The sequence below is a fragment of the Oryzias latipes genome, chromosome 13, assembly GCF_002234675.1.
Source record: "Oryzias latipes chromosome 13, ASM223467v1".
Taxonomy (NCBI): domain Eukaryota; kingdom Metazoa; phylum Chordata; class Actinopteri; order Beloniformes; family Adrianichthyidae; genus Oryzias; species Oryzias latipes.
In genome coordinates, this window is record NC_019871.2 from 4020573 (window position 1) to 4040812 (window position 20240).

The 20240-nt window shown below is 41.8% G+C and overlaps 2 protein-coding genes across 2 annotated transcripts; both read right to left on the reverse strand.

The window, feature by feature from the left end:
• Positions 1-253: 253 nt before the first annotated feature.
• ccdc9 (coiled-coil domain containing 9) lies at positions 254-16839 on the reverse strand. The gene is made up of 15 exons (XM_023961496.1): positions 16713-16839; positions 15748-15794; positions 15465-15569; positions 14703-14852; positions 11518-11883; positions 11223-11306; positions 10973-11137; positions 10713-10894; positions 8548-8609; positions 5811-5931; positions 5576-5684; positions 4919-5426; positions 3939-4091; positions 3289-3447; positions 254-1115 (listed from the first exon to the last, which is right to left on the reverse strand). Exons 2-15 carry the CDS (start codon positions 15748-15750, stop codon positions 1111-1113), a joined length of 2172 nt encoding a protein of 723 aa, XP_023817264.1. The 5' UTR covers positions 15751-15794; positions 16713-16839; the 3' UTR covers positions 254-1110.
• Positions 13856-14450, reverse strand: LOC105355366 (40S ribosomal protein S10). Its single transcript, XM_011482229.3, has one exon. The coding sequence runs from the start codon at positions 14392-14394 to the stop codon at positions 13894-13896; it is 501 nt and encodes a 166-aa protein (XP_011480531.1). The 5' UTR covers positions 14395-14450; the 3' UTR covers positions 13856-13893.
• Positions 16840-20240: the final 3401 nt, after the last annotated feature.

The window sequence follows — 20240 nt, forward strand, 5'->3', positions numbered from 1 at the left end:
GGAACAGTTTTTGCCAAAAAAAGAAATTGCGGCACTATATAGTTTTTTAGTAGTTAGGTATTGAGGTGGGAATTCGGACATAGCCTGAGATTTTGGCTTCTTGGAACCAGTAGGTCCTTCCTGTTTGTAACACCAGGGGGGGAGGAGTCACTCAGTCCAGTTCACATAAACACTCAACGAACTGAGGAAGGGGACCAACGAAGTTTACCAAATAAAAAAATAAAAACAGAAGAAAATGCAACATTACATCCTGCACTTTTGTTCAGCATAAATGCATATATTTTTTATTCTGTCAGATCTACAGCTTAAAGACAATAAAGCAACCCTGTTGATTCTTCCCTTTTTAGACAAACCCGGGAGACGGCTCCACTCCGCTCAGGAAACTGAGCTTCCACTCGGTAGTAACAGAAAAATGTATAGACAAATAAAGGAGTAGTCCTTAATTTAAAGTACAATAAAGTCTTTAAAATGCAGAAACAGCTACGGCATAAGAAAGGTGTGTTTGCATCCGAGTCACCGCGGCCTCAGGAGGACATGATTCAGAGTGGAACGCATGAGGAGGAACCTCAATCTGAAATGTGACAGCCGTCATTCTGGTACGAAGTAGAGAGGAGCTTCAGACTCCAGGAGGTATCAGCAGGAATCAAGATTGAAACCAGCGTTTGGGATGCAGATCCAGGTTTCCATCTGCAGCTTCTGGAAGCCAGTCGATCAAATAAAAAACGTTTTTGACAAAGTTCATGGAGAGGTTCTCACAAAGACTGATTATCGCACACAAAAAAAGCACAATTCATCGAAGAAATACAAAAGAAAACATGATTAGTTGTTTGACGAGCCAAAGACAGAAATGAAAGCATCTTATTGTCGGATCTTCTTCATGCAGAAAAGCCTGAAGAGGTGAAACCCAAACCAGAAGTTCTGACGCTGAACTTCCATTTGGTGCTTTTGTTCTGAAAGGGATGTGGATCCAGATGTGAGGCAGCGGCTCAGAGCAAAAGCATCAGGAAGATGCAGGTCATGAAGGAGATGCTCCTCCTCCTCCTCCTCCTCCTCTGGATGGTTCAAATCATTTGTTCATCTTCATCCAAGAGGATCTTCATCCTTTCTGGTTCAGTCTGTTGATGCAAACACATAAGAAAAAATAAAAATCATCTACTTATTAAATAATTTGATTTTTTTTATGATTCTGTGAGTCAAACTGGGAATGTGGGACTTTGTTTTCTTTAAAAACTCCCATAAATACGAGTTTTGCCGCTCCAGGTTTGTTTTTTTCCTCGCCGTCATCTGCACAGATTCTCAGAAACAGTTTAATTCAATCAGACTTCTATCTGCTCCTCCATCCATCCTGCAGCTCATTTCCTCTGAAAGAAAAACCACTTAAAAAGCTTCGCCGCGGCCCCGCCTCCCCGCCTTTCCAGACGACAGAGCGCCCATTACACGTGCACACTCGCCGGCGCAGATGAGCTCATCTGAAGCAAATGAGTCAGGAGAGGTGCAAACTGGAGCCAGAGGACGGGCGGGAAGCTGCAGGCAGCTGTCGACACACAGCCGACGAGTCTGTGCAACCATCCAGCCAGAGATTTTCACAATAAAATCCAAATTTCACCCCAAAAAAAAGGAAAAACTTTCTTACAAATGCTTTTAAAAATGTTAAATTCTTTTGTTAACTTTGAACATTAAAAAAAACTAACATCTAAGAACCGATAACTTATAAATACAGATTTGTAAAAAAAAGTATTAGCACCCCTCCTAAATTAAAAAAAAAAAAAAAAAAAAGCTTTTGGCTCCAACAAAACAAAAAAGTCAAACTTATTCTGTCCAGACCATCAAACTACACCGCCTTTACCACCAAGACCTTTTCCACGCCGAAATGTATTCGACCAATGAGAATGGCGCTTTTGCACACGTGTCTGGAGCTTCTGAAGTTACAGTAAAACACAACTTGGGGGCGCTCAAACACAAAACTGCCTTGCTGAGCACACATACCAGCGAAGAAGTTAGACGCCAAGTAGCGTCTACACTGCCGCGAAGCAATAATGACGGACATTCTAAAATATCCCCGAACCAAGCACCAGTTGGAGCTACTGGTTCTTGAAATATTCATGTTTTCTTTCTATGATTCTGACAAGCGCCTAAAAACTTGCTCTCTTCTTCTGAGTGAAAAGCGACTTTAAGAAGCGTATAGTTGCGCAGCGCCACCTTGTGTACAGGAGTATTTCTGTTTTACATTAAGCGCCATCTAATGTCAGGGAATGAAATTGCATGTTGGCTCGGCTCATCGTCAGCGAAAATCGCCTGGGTGTGAACAAAAAAAACGTGGCGAAAAACGCTGGCGAATATTCGTCCCGGTGTGTACGGGCCTTAAGGGGGCAAATACTTAAAAATATTGTACTATTTAAATTATCCAAAAAAATAAAAATAAAAACTGCCTTTGAAAATATTCAGGACAATTGTTTATTTTTAACTAACAAAAAAAAAAAAAAAAAATTGAAAATAACTAAGGAAGGGGGCAAATACTTTTACCAGATGATATGATCTACCAGCCTTTATTTGGTTTTTATCATTATTATTCTAAAGCCAAAGAAAATGAACATAGATAATGTTTCTTCAGCATGATTTAAAAAAAAAGATCATTAATGGACTAAAGTGTTTTTATGCCTCATTAAGTTGAGACTTTCAAACTAAAAGCACGCTGGTGAACTGGAATGCTTCCCAACAGGCGCTAAGTGGCTGCAAAGACAAAGGCGATGAGTCTGTGGTTCCTTCACTCGGCTGAAACCACAGAGATCCGCCGCTCCCGTGGAAACATTAGGAGTGACTCCTCCCCCTGCTGGTGGCCCCCGCCACCACCAATCTGTGGACGTTCAGACTAATGTTGGAAGAAAACCGCAGAGTGCTTCGCTTTCACACAGGAGACAGAGTCACGTGTCGTTTCTTACGCCTTCTGCTTCCTGTCGGACTCCAGAGCTGAGGAGGGAAACGCCCTTCTGCGCTCGTCGGCGTAAAACGCCTAAAAAAATGGCGCTCGTCCTCGAAGCTCAAGTTTGACTCCCAAACCTCAAATAATTTTACCTGAGGGGTAAAGAAATTAATTTGGAGAAAGTTTTTTACACCACAAAGAAGAGAACAAGACGAGAAAGTTCAGAGGAAGAGGCGTGGTCTATCAACATCCTAAAGGGGGCGGAGTCTCAACCAGGAAGCCCAGCTCGTGTGTGACGGGGCACCCACAAAAGCCAAGCCAGACCAGAGGGAGTGTGAGAAATGATGTCGGAGGGGGCGGGGTCACACCTGAAGGAGGCGTCTGCTCTGAGGTCGGCGCCGGCTCTGCTGCTGCTTCTGGAGCGGCTCCGGTCTCTCCGGGCGCCGCGGCGTCCTCTACCCCTGCTGCTGGATCAGGGGGGTTCTGCTGGGCCTCAGGCGGGGTGCAGGCCGGGTCGGGTCGGTCCGCTGTCAGACGGTGAACACAAAGCCAGGACAGTAAATGCGAGATTGTTTGGGGGGGAAAAACAACAACAAAAATTTTTCATCACATAAATTCAAGTAAACAAACAAAAACAATACAAAAGAAGACAAACAAAAGAGACAAATATTTATAAACACATGCATCCAACTTTGGATGATTAATTGTGACTTAATCGGTAAATGTAAAACTTAATCTCATCTTCCGGTTGCTGGAAGAGCCCGCTCCCACTCATACCATGGTCATTTACCAAAAATATAAATATTAAAATCAATGGTTAGGACTTCTGTCTTGTTATTTCTTCTTCTGTCTAATTTCCTCTTCGTTAGATCATCCCAGTCTTCACAAACCATTCAATAAATTTGCTTTTAATGTTTGTTGTTTGTGCTGCTCTACATAAAAACATTTTATTTTAAATCACAATTAGCTTTTTGGTTTGTTTTACTGTAAAAACCTGTCAGATTGACTGGTTGTTCACCTTCTGACTGAACAGGTGCATCCTGGTCCTCTGTGACCTGTGAGGGGGCGGAGTCAACGACCACATCGGGGAGGGACTCTGTGGGGGCCGCCTCTGGTTCTGACCCGGTTACAGACTGGTGAGTTTTTTCTGAAGGAGCAGAAGGAGGAGCAGCTGGGGAGGAGAAAACAAAATGGAGGAAAAGAAAAATATTTTTATTTTTATTGCTTTTGACTTCAATAAATCTGAAACAGAAAAAAGTCTGATCATCCTGAAACTTCCCACCAAATTTTAAATCTTTCATTTTGAATATTTTTAAATAGCATCCCCAGGAGCTTCTGGGAGTTTATTCAAAATTCCAAAAGTTTTCTGAATTAAAGTATAACAGTAAAATCTGACAGCAGAGGCCTTCAGCTGCTCTTCAGCTGCTGAGCAGGACCAGAGAATAAAAATAAAAATATATCGAAATATGAAAGTAAAAATAATTTGAAAATAAATAATAGAAAAAAAAAGTAAAAATTAAAAATATAAAATATAAAAGTAAAAATAATAACAAAAAATCAATATAACAAAAGAATAGTAAAATATATATATTTAAAATACAAAAAATGCCAAATATAATAATAACAGAAAAAATGATCTTAAAAAATTCAATAAAACAAAATAAAAGTCAAAATAAAAATATATAAGATAAAAAATTTTTTAAAAGTAAATAATAAAAAATATAATTAAGACAAAATAAAAGTAAAAATAATAAAAAATAAAATAAAACTAAAAGTATAAATGAAAAATAAAATAAAATTTAGAATAATAAAAATTGTGGTATGACTGTTAATAAACTAAATGTCAGCGTAAGGAAAAGTCTGTGTGAAAATGGAAAGAACTTGTCTTCCATCCATTCATCTCTAAGTTCTGGTTGCTAGGTTACAGAATGCAGATCTAGAGTCCCCCCACAATTATTGTGTGTACAGGTGACGAAACAGGTGAGCGTGCGGGCGTACCTGTTGGCTCCGCCCTCTGCGGCTCAGGGGGTTCGCTGGCGACTTGGAGCCCCTCCTCTTCCTCGTTCTTCTTCGGAGGGCTGGATTCGGCGCTCAGAGGCTTTAGCGGGCTCTCGTTTCCCAAGCTGCAACGGGGCGACACCATCTCCATCTCCTCTCCCCAGTCCGACACCGGCTGGTGACCCTCCAGCGGGTCGAAGGGGCTGAGGGGTTTGGCTCCTACTGCGGGCTCCTGAACTGCGGCCGCGGGGGAGGGAATGTGGACCTTGGGGCGTGGCGTGCGCTGCTCTTTGGGGTTTCCGGTTGACATCGGTCGTGATCTAGCCTGGGGAGACGTGGGCGTGCTGCCTTTGCTGTTTTCCTTCCCAGAATCCTTCTTCCCGTCGCCCCTGGCAACCCATTCCGAGCCGCCTCTTCTCTCCACCGTGTCGTTTTCCTCTTCATCGCTAGCATCCTCCCACTCGTCCTCATCGTCTTCACCCGCCTCGCCGTCATTCTTCTCCTCCACCTACGGAAAACGCTGAAGTCAGAACTCCAAAGGAACTCAAAGTAAAGTGAAGCATCATGGGAGTTTTGACAAGTCGTGACAGATTCAAACTCATGACGTTAAAACTAATGTGATGCTAGCATGACGCCATTTAAAGAAATACTTTCCACCTTTTGTGGAGTGGGAGGAGTTTGTTTCTCCTCCTTCTTCTTCGGCCTCTCCTCTCTTTTCTCCTCCTCCTCTTCCTCCTGGTCCCCCTCCCAGCGGTCGTCATGCATGCTGTCAACAGAATCCACAGTTTTCCTAAAAAACTGGAATCTTTTCTCCGTGGGTCTTAAAAGTGGCGTTCAGAGAGGATTAATAAAATCCTTCTTCAACCGCACAGAGGGAGACAAACAAACACACCTGTAGTTCTGCTTCTGTCCGCGGCCCCGCCCTCGGCCCCGCTCCCCCCGGCCTCCCTGCGTCTTGCCCTGCGACAGGAAGTCAGCAAATGTCGGGGCTCTCGGAGGCCGCTTGCTGTCGTCTGAGTTACAGGAGACAGAAAACATAATAATCAGGAATGACGTTCAGACAGGCGAATACACACAGAATAAACCAGTTTCCAAAACCAGAACAGAAATCTGGAGCGGCGTCTGAACGCTTCGGAAAAACGGAATGAACCTGAATTTGTCCGTGAAGTAATTTTTCACAGAATGAGGCCGAATCCACGGAAAAGTCCCACAAGAATCCTCTTCTGATGGGTTTTAAAAGCGTTCCCAGTGGTCTTTAAAAATATATATAAGCTGCGTTTTTAACCCTTTTAAGACTTTTTAAACCCAAACGTTTGAGGCTAAATTTATAAGAAAAAATGTAGGAAAGCTCAAAAAATAATAATAATAATACATTTTATTTGCTGAAAAAAGTGCACAAAGTGACAAAACCTTTCCAGAAAAAAAAAAATAAAAAAGAAATGGTAGAAATGCTAATTTATCTTATAACGTTTATAATCGCAATAATAAGACCCAATAAATTAAGTTTCAAACAAAAAAACGACAAAATATGTACAAAACAATTTAAGGACAGCTGAAAATAAAATAAAATAAATAAATTAACATCAAATATCACATTTTCTGAATAAAAGTGAAAGAAAGTTTAGTTTCTTTAAAAAGAAAAAGAAATGTGAAAATCTGAATAACTCAAAACAGTCAAATGAATAATAATTATAACAACTAAACTAAATTATTATTAAAATATAAATTGACCTGAAAAGGTGAAAAAGGCTGAAAAGAAAATGAAAAATCTGGCAAAGTAATTACACAATAAATAGTTAAAAACACTGAAAGAAAACTGAACATAAAAAAAGAAAATTCTGCATTAATAGTTAAAAATCAGCTGTAGAAAATAGAAGCTAGAAAGTAGTGAAATACTGGATAACAAAAGTCTGAAGCTAAATATTTTTGCACATTTAAAAGTAAAAGATAGATAGTATTTTTGGATTAAAAAAAGAAGCAAAAAGTCATTCAGAAAATGCGTGAGATTAAAGAAACATGTTAGGAAAAAGGGATTAAACATAAAAGACATTTGGAAGAAATGAAGGTTAAAAGACGGAGGAAAAGATGCGAGATGAGGAGGGAAGCGAAGAGTCAGCAGAGAAAAAAGGTCAAGATGCACAAAATGCAGTTTGTTGAAGTCCAGACAGTCAGAGTCCTGATGGGGCGGAGCAGCTTTATGAAACGGAAAGAAGTGTTAAAGTTTCAAACTTCAGACCAAAAACACATCAGTCTCAACCCCACACCACGCTCTGACCTGAAGCCCCGCCCCCAGGAGCGTTGCCAGAGCGGCGGCGCCGTGCTGCAGAGAGGACACACTCGTTTTTTTTATTCTCCATTCGTTTTTGTTTAACCGCTTTTATTTTTTTCTACTTCCAACTCTGGAACTTTTACAAGCAGCACCGACAAGATTTTGTTCATTTTGAAAATGATTAAATGTTTTCAGATTTCACATTTTAAAACAATCTAAATTCAACTTAGTGGGATATTTACATGTTCGCTCCTTAAAAATGCCCTCAATATGTTACAATCCAAAGAAAATGTTTCATTCATATTTATTATTTCAAAAAATGTTTAAATGATTTTATATTTAAGTGAGAGAAAAACGATTATAGTTTGTCGCAAGTGGAAGTAAGAACAACATCCAGCTCTTAATTTAAAGAGACCATTTTGGCATCAGAAGGTAATTTTTGCATCAACAGGAAGTGACTGAATTTACCCTAATAAAGTAAAAGCTTTTTGCTCCAAACGTTATATTAGATTATTAAATGATAGCTTGGAAAATAGAGATTTTTCAAATTAATTTGTTTATTGAAATGTTCATTTGAATTGGTTTCTAAATATTTTAACCATCGGGTATATTTGTTGGTTATATTTCAATCCAATAAAATTAATTTCCCGATGCAGCACAGAGGAATTCTGCGCTTCGGAAATCGAAATTTCTGTATCTGTTCACTCATAACTCTACAAAATAAAAGCTTTTCAGGCATCGAGGGGGTAAAGCTCGGTTGAAAAGATAAAAATAGAACCGATTAAAAATTAATCTTCACTTATAAGATGTGTTACATAATCAAAATTAAATCACCTCTTTCCCTTTTTGCAGCGTTTCTTTAGTTTTTTATTTAATTATCGACTCTTTTAGCTCCAAACAGTTCAGTCTGAGTCACTAGCTTTGAGGAAACTCTTCCTTTAGGCAGGACATTGTCACCAAAAATGTTTTGGCATTTGGCGCAGATAATGAATGGAATCAGAAGCTCTTGATGGACTCTCGAGTTTGGCAGCGACACCAAGCGAGTTTCACGCCGTGAAGGGGGGGGTCCTTTATGCCCGTGAAAGTCAGCAAACTGCGATGGGGAGAAGGCGCTTTGCTGACGACCCTCAGAGGTCGGAGGAGGAAAGTGGAGGCTGGTTGGGGCTCGGGGGAGTACCGGCGAGCTTTTACATAACCGGCTTGATGAGCCGGAGGGGAAACTTGGTGTCCGGACAGATTTGCTGCGCCTGAGAGGAGAAGCTCAGGTCACAGCTGCTGAGCTCCTTCTGCCCGGGGTGTGTGTTTGTGGTGCATTTGTGTGTTTGTTGTGTGCTAGTGGCGCGTTTGAGTGCAGACTTGCCTCTTCTGCTGCCGGCCTCAGACGCGACACCTTCTGCAGCCACATGGGAATCATCCTTGAACCTGCAGAAGAATCCAAACATCAGAACTGCGTCTGCAAAAGTTTCTTTGTCTGCGATCAATTCTGCGATTGTTTCTACACCTGCGTATGCTTCTTCGTCTGCGAACGCTTCTGCGCCTGCAAACACTTCTGGCCCTTAATACGCTTCTGTGATCGTTTCTGGGTACATTTCTGCATCTGCAATCGCTTCTCTGTCTGCGATTGTTTCGACGTCTGCGTACGATTTCTGCGCCTGCGAACACTTCTGGCCCTGAATATGCTTCTACAATCGCTACTGCATCTGCAATCACTTCTGCGATTGTTTCTGCGTCTGCGATTAATTCTGCATCTGCGAACGCTTCTGGCCCTGCATACGCTTCTGCAATCGTTTCTGCATTTGCAATCGATTCTTTGTCTGCGATCACTTCTGCGTCTGCGATCACTTCTGCATCTGCGAACGCTTCTGCATCCGCGAACACTTCTGCGCCTGCCTACGCTTCTGCGCCTGCGAACACTTCTGCGCCTGCCTACGCTTCTGCGCCTGCCTACGCTTCTGCGCCTGCGAACACTTCTGCGCCTGCGAACACTTCTGCGCCTGCCTACGCTTCTGCGCCTGCCTACGCTTCTGCGCCTGCCTACGCTTCTGCAATTATTTCTGCGTTTTTTTTGCCTCGCCTCTATTTTTCGGTGTTTCCACCCGTTTCCACTCCCTCCATCATCATCGCATTCCTGCAGTTGAACGCATCGTCCTGGACGGTGGGAGGAAAAGACCTTTTCTCCACCATTGTGGGCATTTATCCCTCCATCCTGAGGATTCATTTGAACTTTTGAGGCTTTATTTAACAGACAGATCCGGTTCTGTGTCTTTTGCAAAGAATATCCAGTCTAGCATCTGCAGATGATGTAAAAACCTTCAAAGTTTCTCTGCTTTAATGTTCTGTATCTTTACTGATTAATCAGCCAGAGAACTAAAAGCTCATGATGTTCAGATATTTTGCGGTTTGGTGGAGAAGAACCAACGTTTGAATTTGCAACCTGATCCTCCTCTGTCCTTCATGCTAGGAGCTGCCTCTCTGGAGGTGGAACTTCAGATTTTTCCAGAGGAAAATTTTTATTTTGAAAAAAGAAAAAACATTTTTGATTGTTTTCAGCTCATATTTCCACTCAGCAAATTAACAAATGAAAACAGTTTTCAATGGATTATTCTGGTTTTACTCTCAGCACTTAGATCATTTTTCAGATCAAAATTTGTGGTAAATTTGCTGAATAGACCAAATCCATAAAAAACATTAAGAGAAACGCTAGAATGTCAGTTAAATATTGACCAAAAAAAAAAAAAAAAAAAAAACTTCAATTGTTAAAAAAGAAAAACAATTAAAGTTAAAATAAAGTGAAAGAAAAGGAGAAAATGTGCCAAATCTTTGTGAAAAATGCTAAAATGTTTAATTAGATTCTACAAATGGTCAAAGCGGGAAGGGTTTTCTACGGTGGCTCTAAAGTCCAAATCAACTAATCTATTAACATTAAATATCACAAAAAAATTAAAAATAATACCAATAAAGAAACTACATTACATTTTAGAAATCTAAACACAAATTCCAGAAAGCGAAAATAAAAAAAAAAATAAAAACATATCCAAAAAAAAAGTAAACATTTTGGAAAACAAAAGTAATTTTGTTTTTATTTTATAACTATTTGAATTTCTGGAAAACATTTTTATTTTTCCAAAAACTTTATTGATTTCATTTCTGGAATTTTGTTTTGATTTCTTTAGTGTAATGTTTTATTTGTTTTGCTTTTTAATTTCTGAGATTTAATCAGTTTTTGTGTTGAGAGATTTGGACTTCAGGGCCACCGTAGATTTTGAGTTCTTGGTTCATGTCAGTTTTGAGAAGCTTTGAAGTCCAAATGTTTCTAGGTTTTTTCGGTCCTACGTCGTTGTTTTTGATGTTGTATTGTCAATAAACAGCGTTTCATTCTGGTTCTGGTCTGGATTTGGTTTTTCCAGAACACGGATCCATTTCTGCTGGGTTTAGGATCGCTGCCGTTTCAGTCCCGGTTTGATGACCGCTGGACTTTCTTTGTACTCAAACACACTGCCACCATGCTGCCCCCCCCTCACTTACATCCCGTCCGTCTTCTGGGCGTCCCACTCTCGCCGCCACTGTCCCGTGGCATTGCGATGGCGCGCTAGCCTCTCCTCGTCAATCAGTTCGCGCTCCTTCTTCCAGCGCAGGTACTCCGCTCGCTCCCGGCCCGTCATGGACATGGTCATGTCCACGGAACCCTTTGGACCCGGCCTCCGGCTCTGCGGATATGCACAGAACCAATCCCCCCTTTAACAAGCAAAAAAAGACACGCAGAGCCGCAGACACGCAGCACTTACAGTCCACTCTCTCTCCACCTCCGCTCCCGTCTTCACGTTGTCAAAGTCCAGCCCCCCCCAGTTTCGCACATGTCTACGGCTGCCTTCCTTGCGGTCGGAGTCCGGCACGGGTCCAGAACGCCTCGGGTCGTCCAGGAAGTTGCGGATCGGTTTGTCTCCATCTGGCTAAAAATCCAAAAAGGGGTTTCCTGTCACGGCAAAGGCAAAAAAGAATAGAAGGAAGCGGTTGCTAGGAGACGGAGACGGGTACCCGCTGGCCGCGCTCGTACTCCGCTATCCGCTCCATTTCCTCGTTCATCTTCTCGATGTTCTGACGTCTCCTCTCCTCCCATTCCTGTCCAGAAGCATCCAATCACAGTGAGGAGTCTTTAATGCCCCCCCCCCCCCACCGTTAGAATGCAACAAAACCTTTGTAAACCCCCCCCTCCCCCCCAAAAAATAAAAACAAAGTTAAACATTGCAGCCAAAAGGTCGCTGAGGAAAAACTCTGTAAACACGAAAACGGCAGAAACAGATTTGTTTTACTTTCCAGCTTCCACACCCACCTTTGACTTCTTGTCCACTCCACCTGCAGTTCCTCCTTCTCCTCCCCCTTCTCCTCCTCCTCCTCCTCCACCTCCACCTCCACCTCCACCTCCACCTCCTCTCCCTCTCCCCCTCCGTCCTCCTCTGCGTCCCTGGCCTCCAGGCTCAGACTCCCCCTCTCTGTGAGTCCTCGATTCCCACTCCCTCCTCTCTTGCAGACCGCCTCCGCCTTCGCCTCCGCCCCTCTGACCTCCTCGCCCCATCCGCCCAGATCCCGTCCTCCGCGGGGGGCTGTGGCCGTCGCTCGCCCCCCGGTTGTCGTCGTCTTCCGACGTCTTCCGGCCTCGAGGCGTACCGGGTTTCCAGTTGTTCACCACTCGCTTCTCCTGTTGGAAACAGATTCTCAGTTTTCACTTCCGCTCCGACGCAAAGCGGAGACGCCGCCGCCGCCGTGAGGTTTCAGGAACGTTAACCATGAAATCAGTGATTTGTCTCTTCCGTCTGAATTCATTAAATGTTCTGATGGTCTGTAAGCATTTGCTTCCAATGGAGCTTCAACTCCCGGTCTCTTTTTTCTGCCCGTTGTCTCGTGATAAGGACATCTGCTGCAGAGGTTGGCGCAGCTGCAGCTGCTGCAGCTGCGCCAACCTCTGCAGCAGATGTCCTTATCACGAGACGAGAAATTGTGATGAGATAACGAATATTTTTTTGGTTTTGTTTTACAATCCGCAGCAAATCAAATGTTGGAAACCAGAAGAACTGCTTAATTGCTAATTGATTCATTGATCGTGGTCCAACTCAGGTAGAGATGACGCTGCCTAAGGCGCCACGATATGAGGAAAACTCGCGATATGCGACATTGGTGATTAATAATGCGATAACGATATAATTTCCAGTATATAAACAAAGAGCAAAACAACCAAAAACATCATTTCCATTTCATTGCAACAGTTTAAAAAAGGATACTTCAAATGACCCTCGTCGACATAGGTGACAAACATCTAACACAATACGGCTCCATCTGATTGGTCAAATGCATAAATGGATTTATTTGATCCGTTAAATGCTTCAAGTTGCCATTAGATTGTTTTAGCACATTTAAGGTTTACCATTTATTGCAATTTTCGCCGTCTTTTGCGATCTTGCACAGCTTGATGTTGCGATAACGATAAATTTGCGGTATATTGTGCAGGCCTAACGCTGATGTTGTCGGTCGTAAACGACGTCTGATTCAGTCTTCGTCTTTTGAGGAGGTTGGCCCGTCTGCAGCTGCGCAGCCAGTTATTGTCAACTTCCTCAGTGACCGGATGAGGGGAGCGGGCCGTCTCCATGGTTACAGAATAATGCATGAGAAGCAGGCTGGAGGCAATGCGTGTCATTGGGGAATTAGTTTGTTATTAAGAGACAAAAAGAATAAAAGTGTTTTCTTGTGAAAACAAGATAGTAAATGTGGGTATCATGAGAAAACGGGGGTAGACCGTAGATCTATTTTGAAAGCGCTGGAGCTGTCCAGTCGTACAGTTCTGATCCAGATTCCAGCTCAGACGTGGAAAAAAAGACGTAGATGCATCTATTTGTCTGCAGGTGGGGGCATCAGGATGGAGCGGAGCAGGAAGGCTGTGACCGGCCCAGCGTATTTTTTTACGCCACAAAAATGTTCTCCTCCAAGCAGCATTTTCTCATCTGATCCTGACTCACAACAATCTCAATAAATTAGTCCTCAGAAATGCTACTTCATGCTTAATCTGAGTCTTCCAAACGCAGTTTTCTCTGGAGCGGGTCTTTAACACCCAAGAGGATTTGGAAGTTCCGTCTCTGCTGTGAGCGGCTGCATAGCTCCGTTGGTTTAGCGCAGGACGGCCACACAGGAAGTCAGGGGCCGCGGTGAGCTACACCCTGTGTGTGTACATGGGCAAGACCCTTCAGGAGTCCGGGTCTCCCTGTGCCGGTCCCCAGCCTGGATAAGATACAGGGTTGGGACAGGAAAGGGCATCCAGCACCAAATGTGAAAGTTGATTCTCTGTGGTGAGCCCTGAAGGGTTTCTTTTACTGAAAGACGAACAAAAAAACGCCATCGTGTCAACAGAAGGATCCGTTTCTAGGATTTCTGGAGCTTAAAGTCATTCGTCTTGAAATTTGGCTGCTCTTTTCGCTTATTTTGTGTGCAGCTCCAATGAAAATGCCGTCTTTGGTGTTTTTAACGTGTTCTTGTGGCCATTCTTCTCAGGACATGTAGTTACATTGTAAAATCGGGAACAGATGAAAAAAAAAACAAAGCTGTTTGAAAAAAAGCTTGTAGTTGTTACGTACAAACTAGGCTCCCTGCTCCGCTCCATTCTTTTTTTTTTTTTTTTTTTTAATCGTTTAGATTTTCTTTATTGTACAGAAAATGACTTTTACTGAGGCTGCTGTCCTCTGCCGCGTCCAAATCCACCTCTAAAGTGGAATTCTGTAGCAGACCCAGCACCAGCCTCTGCTTTCTTGTCAGCACCAGGGGGAGCAGCAGATCGCCTGTAGGCATCTCTGTCAGCCTCTCCACGGTTAAGCCGAGCAGGTCTCTCTCCTTCCATTCCCTTGGGCCTTGGCCTTGCGGTCTCAGGTCGGGTCTGGCGGCGCAGAGTGGCAGGAACAATCTCAGGGGGGAGGTGGAGGAAGTCCCTCAAGTACTGGATCCCCTCATTGGTCAGGTACCAGTAAAAATGACGCCATGCAAATTGCTCCTTGACATACCCACAAGACTTCAGGGACTGCATTGCTTTCATCACATGAAGGTTGGGCACATTCTTGTCAGCAAGCTCTGGATGCTTGGCCAGGTGGACATCTTTCTTGGCCACCATTACTCCCTCTTTAAAGAGGAGCTCGTAGATCGCAATGCGGTTCTTCTTGGGCATCAGCATCTTTGCACTTGTGGGGGGACCGGAGCCGGAAAGAACGACATTTGTTCGCGATATTCAATTTCTCTGCTCCGCTCCATTCTGACGCATCCACCTGCAGACTAATAGATCCATGATAGAACTGTAAGCTAATCGGAGAGAGTGGAAAGCGTGATGGGAAATGAACTCCTGCCGCTCAGCAGAAACGATGCCACAGGTTTTTCAGACTTTGGCTTAAACGTCCTCATGAAAAGATCACTGGGAGCGCTATGGAAACAGAGAAAACAGCAGGAACCGTCTGCGTTTTCTTCGTCCCCGGCGGTCCGTCTCACCCCGGCAGGTTTGGAGAGGTCCACAGTGACGGTAAAGTTCTCCTTCTCAGTCTTCCGCCGCTCAGATTCTGGCTCCTGTGGGCGGGGCTTACGGCCTGTTGTCACGGCAATACCCTCCTTCTCTGCCATCTTCTTGTCTTCCTCAATTTCCTGTTTGGGGAAAAAAAAGCCAGAAAAAACTAAAGCAGGTATTATTTTTAAATCAAATCGTGTATAACATATAATAACATAAATATTAATAACACCATACAAACATGTCTTTGTTTCTCTGGGTTATCAAAGAAGTATATACATTTTTTTTTTTAGAAAAAGTGTAAAAATGTATGTTTTTGACTTTGTTGAAACCATTTTTGCTAGACTCATATTCAATAAGAGGAGCAAAGAAGTGATCGTTTCAACGTTTGGTTCATTTCGCCTTTTTAATAAATGTTTTTGGACTTTTTCAAACTCTTTGGCTCATCATTTGAGTGAAGCTCAACGAGTTTTTTTAAAAGTTACATTCATCAAGTAAATCCTGTTTTCCTTTTAGATTATCGACATCTGGGGGAAACTGCACAAACACATGATCAGCATGCAAACGCAGGAGCAAAGTCTGTTTATGAAACCATCTGCTGCTACAGCAAAGGGGTTTACATTAAACGATGAAAGTGACTAAAACGAATCCACCTCCTTTGGAAGCATTCTAGACACCTTTAATTCTGAAGGGAGGACAAAAACCTTCTTTTGAAACACAAACCTGCAGATAAAGACGGGTTTCTGTACCTGATACCTCTTGACCAGAGCCTCATTCTTCTTCCTCAAAGCTTCGATCCGTCTGTCCAACTCTGCGTCCTTTTCCTCCTTGGTCTTCAGATCTACGGCTGAAGACTAACAAAGAGACGACAACCTTTTTCTCATGAATGCTGTAACTGGACGAGATGAATCCTCCAGATACAGTTAAATAAAAAGACCTAACAGTGAAAAAAACCGATCGATTCATCCGTTCACTCCTAAAATCATTAGAGAAATAGATCTAAAAACACATCACAGCCTTGATTTCACTCACCATTACTGCATTTTTCCTTCCAACTCTGCTGGATAACTGTGTGTTTCCTGTCACAAAAGCAGAAAAACATTTTTTCATGTGTACATGAATACATATTTATATCTATCATCTATACAAATTTAGTAATTTCCTGAAATATTTACACTAACGACCGCCTACTGCCAAAAATATTTAAATACGACTTCAGAAAGTCATTTCTACCTAAGATCTATTTTAAAAATATGTTTTAAAGGATTTAATCATTTACATAATTAAATGTTTTGATGAAAACTAGATTTTTTACAGGATTTTAGCAAGAAACATGTTAAGTTAAAGCATTTAGACGATTCTCTCGCATTTGCAGAGCTTCAAACTTTTAAAATAACAGTTTTCTGACAAAAGCATGATTTAGAAAAACATTGATCTCAGGCATTTTTTATTCTTTATACACAAACCAATTATAATTTAACCTATCTTTATACAGAAATGTTTAAAATAATCAGGAAAATGTTGTTTTCATGAAGACATGTTTTATTATTTTTTTAATTCTGACACACAAAATGTGCAAGAAAAAGCCTAAAGCTTGTTATATAAGGAGAATGATTCTATCAAAACATGTGACAGAAACAGATTTGGTGTCAAACTAGTTTGAATCCGTTTGTTTCTGCAGCGCGCGCGCGCGGTAAGAACAAATCCGTTTAAAGCTCCTAGTCTAAGCGTCTCAAAGCTGCAGGCGGCACGCGAATCGAACCGAATACGAGTCCCCGCAGACCAGGATAAACCTCCAATCCGACCCCTTCAGAACCACAGAACCTTCTGAACATGTTAGATTTTTGGTCCACTGACTGTTTTCCACTGCGAGGTAAGGCGACCACAGCGAGCCATGACTGCGCAGGCAGAGCCGCCGCGGCGCCACAGCTTCGACAGCACCAGAGGAAAAGTGGACCAAACGACTTCGACCGGCCCGGTTCGTAGAGGATTTTTACCTGCTCTAGATGGATTCTTAAAAAGAATAAAAAAAAGCTGGCAGGAAAGCTCTTTGCCAATTCCTGCTCCTTAGAGTGTCCTCATTGTTGAACTTCCGGTTAACGGCAGCTAACTTCCTGCCAAATAAAGCGCCACTCGGTGGAGTTAAAGAGACAGCGGCTCTAATATTTATTAAACGTTATCTGTCAATATCTGAAACTAAAAGTTGATTTTTTAAATATATATTAGCATTTTTAACTTTTAATCAACAAATTCCTACCCTTCAAACTCGACTTTCGATTGAATATAAATGATGAGATGTAAGTCAATAGTTTTACACTAGAGGGCGTCAGCGATCAACTGTCGAAATTCTACAAAGTGAACCAAAATCAGCAGTTCCCGCCTAAATATTTATACAAACAAATAGGAATTTTACATCGAAACAGTTAATATTGGAAATTTGAATTTGATAAGTTCTTTAAATGTGAACATTCGGTGACTAACAAGCGAAATTAGAGTAAAAGTAACCAGAAATGTCAATAAATATTTGTTTTTTGTACTTTTGTTTTAAGTCCAGTTTTTACTTAAAAAAAAAAAAGCTAAAATGTTTTTATCATTGCAGTAAAATAAACACAAGACAATGAAAAAATATTCTCACGTGACTTTGGGACATTTATTACAATTACCAAACAACAGTATAACGAAAGAACTGAAAAACATGTCTGAGCATAACTGGTTATACAGGATTCAAATATTACTGCAAAAAAGTACACAAAAAAATCTTTACAAGTTAAATGGCTACGAAAATTAGTTATAGCAGCACAATTCACATGTGTTTTTAAAACATACATTGCTCACCTTTGAGCTTATCCCGTCAGGAGTTGCCACAGCGAATCAGCTTTAATTGATTTGCACAGGTGGTTTGGCAGAGATTTTTACGCAGGATGCCCTTCCTGACACAACCCACTGCATTTTATCCAAGCTGGGAATTGACACAGGGAGACCTGGACTTTGGCTACGAATTTAGGCAGTAGGCCCGCTCGTTCCTGGTCCTGGAGATCCACCTCCCTGCCTGTTTTCCAGCTCTCCCTGCACTCCTTGCTGCTGATTGCCTAGACCAGGTGTGTTCATTCAATCAGAATGTGGAGACATCTGGTTGAAATAATCAGCACCAAGTAGGGCTTGGTAATCTGGAACAGTCAGGGTGGTAGATCTTGAGAACAACGTTGCCCAAAGACCCTCATGCTCAACACGCCCCCTGAGAGTCGAATCCTCTTATTATTATTTTGTTTTTTCCAAATAAATGTGTATTTACTAAAAGATCATCAAAATATGCAACTGCACTATAAAAATTAAACAAACAAACAAAACTAAAAAATTGTTATTTGCAATGTACTGACGTCCCAAACACTTTTTGTTTGGGCAACTTTCAGCTAATTTTGGCATTATTGTCAGTTCCAATAAAACATTTAAAGTTTTTCACGCAGCTCAATACCTGAAAAACCTGTTGATTATTTTTGCCTGCAGCTCTTGTCACGATCTGTGATGTATGGTAATTCCCCCCTGACCCCAGCCAAAGCAGTGTTTGTCGTGAGCCTCCTCAGAATGGAAATATTCAGGAGGAAGTAAGGTTCATTTTTGAGATGTGAACACAACAAAACCAACAGAGGCACGATTTCAGTCAAGGACTTCCTGATTTGAAGAGTTGGATAAGATGATGTGGAGATAAACTTTACTCCAAGTCCTGAAACATTCAGACGCCCGCTGCTGGCCAATGTTTACCCTGACACATTTAATGAGGAGGCCTTTTCTCTTAAGGACCCCGCCCTCTGCCCGTCCACCCAGGACAACAGAAAACCCCGTGGCCCAGTTTCAGTCGTCAAAACAAACAGAGTCTCTCTCTGTTGTTGGGCAGACCTCAGCGATGACTGCGCAGGATTTGCAAATCACTTGAGCAGATCTTGCAACCAGAGCCAGAGTCTATCTGTGCCAACATAAAAGCGGAGGAGAGACCTGCAGGTGAACGTCAGACGGTCAGGTGCGCCACCAGGTAGCAGCTTCAGTTACTCTGAGACGGCTGGAAATGTTCAGTAGCAAATGACTCACCGTCACATAAACAGACATGTGACATTACAAAAGAATTTACGCCGTTTATCAGCTTGTTTTGAAGTGAAGCACGGCGTCTTATGGTGATTAGTAGACAGAGAGGTGGGAAAAAGGCCAGATTTGTTCTAAACATGTTCATGTCCACAAATGTGGCAACAAAAAAATATTTGCAAATATTTAAACGTTTCTGGAAGTTTAGGGGAACGTTAGATTACATAATAATGACAAACACACACAAAATTGTCTGTAAATGCTGTATTGCCTTAAAAATTCAATTTGCTTTTCCAGATCACAATTTTTCATCTTCTGTTATCTGATTGTAGTAATGATTTCAATTTATTCATTGTTCTTAACATGTTGTGATTTTGTGTTTTACTCTTTTAACCTGTACAGTGTCCTTGGGTGTCTTGAAAGTTGCTTTTAAATTAAATGTATTATTATTATTAATAATAATAATTTAAAGAAAAGCCCGTCCAAAGGAAATTCTGAAAATATTTTATCAATCGTTCAACGGCAAATAAAAGTTTGAGGATTTTTCAAAAACGGTGAATAGTGTTCACTGCTGACAAATACTTTTACATTAAATTTAAAAGTGGTTATTGAGAGGCTACATGCTAAAGTTACAGATCTTAAAACTAAAGAGATTTTCTTTTCATCTTTAAGGAAGTTAAAGAATAAAAACAACAAAAAATAAATGAAGAACTGTCACTCAAGTATATTCAGGGCCTGAAAAGTGTGAAAAACCAGCTTAAATATTTATCAATAATACATGTAAAAGTAATTAATATTCAAAGTAAGAAGGCATCAGGGTGTAAAACGCTGCTTTGGAGCATGTGAGGGCCAGCAGTGACCTCATTGTTATGAGAGCTACTCAGCCGGCTCCCCAAGGACGCCACCAGAACCCAGGAGAACCGCAAGGAAACGAGACGGTGGCGGTTTCTGCTGGCGATGACACAAACAAGCAGCACAGAGGCGCTTCCCACCAACATGCTCACTGAGACGATTCCACTAATCTGTCAAATCAAACCTGACAACAATGCGACAAAAGTGCCTCTTCCAACTCTGTGTGTTTGTGCGCTACGGGCTTCTGCGTTCACATCTTCTCAAATGTTGCTATGCAGGTTTTTGAGAATGTTTTTGGGCCTCCATGTACAAAACACACAGCAATTGAGCAAGTGTGAAAAGTCTGTATCATGGTCTCATTAAGCCTCTCAGAGTAAACTAGATCCTTATATATAATATCAGTAATTGAAAAAGTAAAACTTAAAATCAAAAGGATAGTTAATTCATAGAAATCAATAGTAAAATACTAAATAAAACTAACAAACTGACTAAACTAAACTGGACATCCCTGCCCTTGAAACCTCCCTTCGCAGTAACGTAAAACTCCTAAAAAAAAAAACGGATTCTGGAAAAAACGAAGAAACCTCAGGGGTGCACAC

Coding starts and splice junctions, on each gene's coding strand:
- ccdc9 (XM_023961496.1), bottom strand. Junction 8,610..10,712: donor GCCCAGAAGACGGACGGGAT/GTAAGTGAGGGG, acceptor ATTCTTCTGCAG/GTTCAAGGATGATTCCCATG. Junction 5,932..8,547: donor TGAGGCCGGCAGCAGAAGAG/GCAAGTCTGCAC, acceptor CCTGTAACTCAG/ACGACAGCAAGCGGCCTCCG.
- LOC105355366 (XM_011482229.3), bottom strand. CDS start 14,394: ATGCTGATGCCCAAGAAGAACCGCATTGCGATCTACGAGCTCCTCTTT.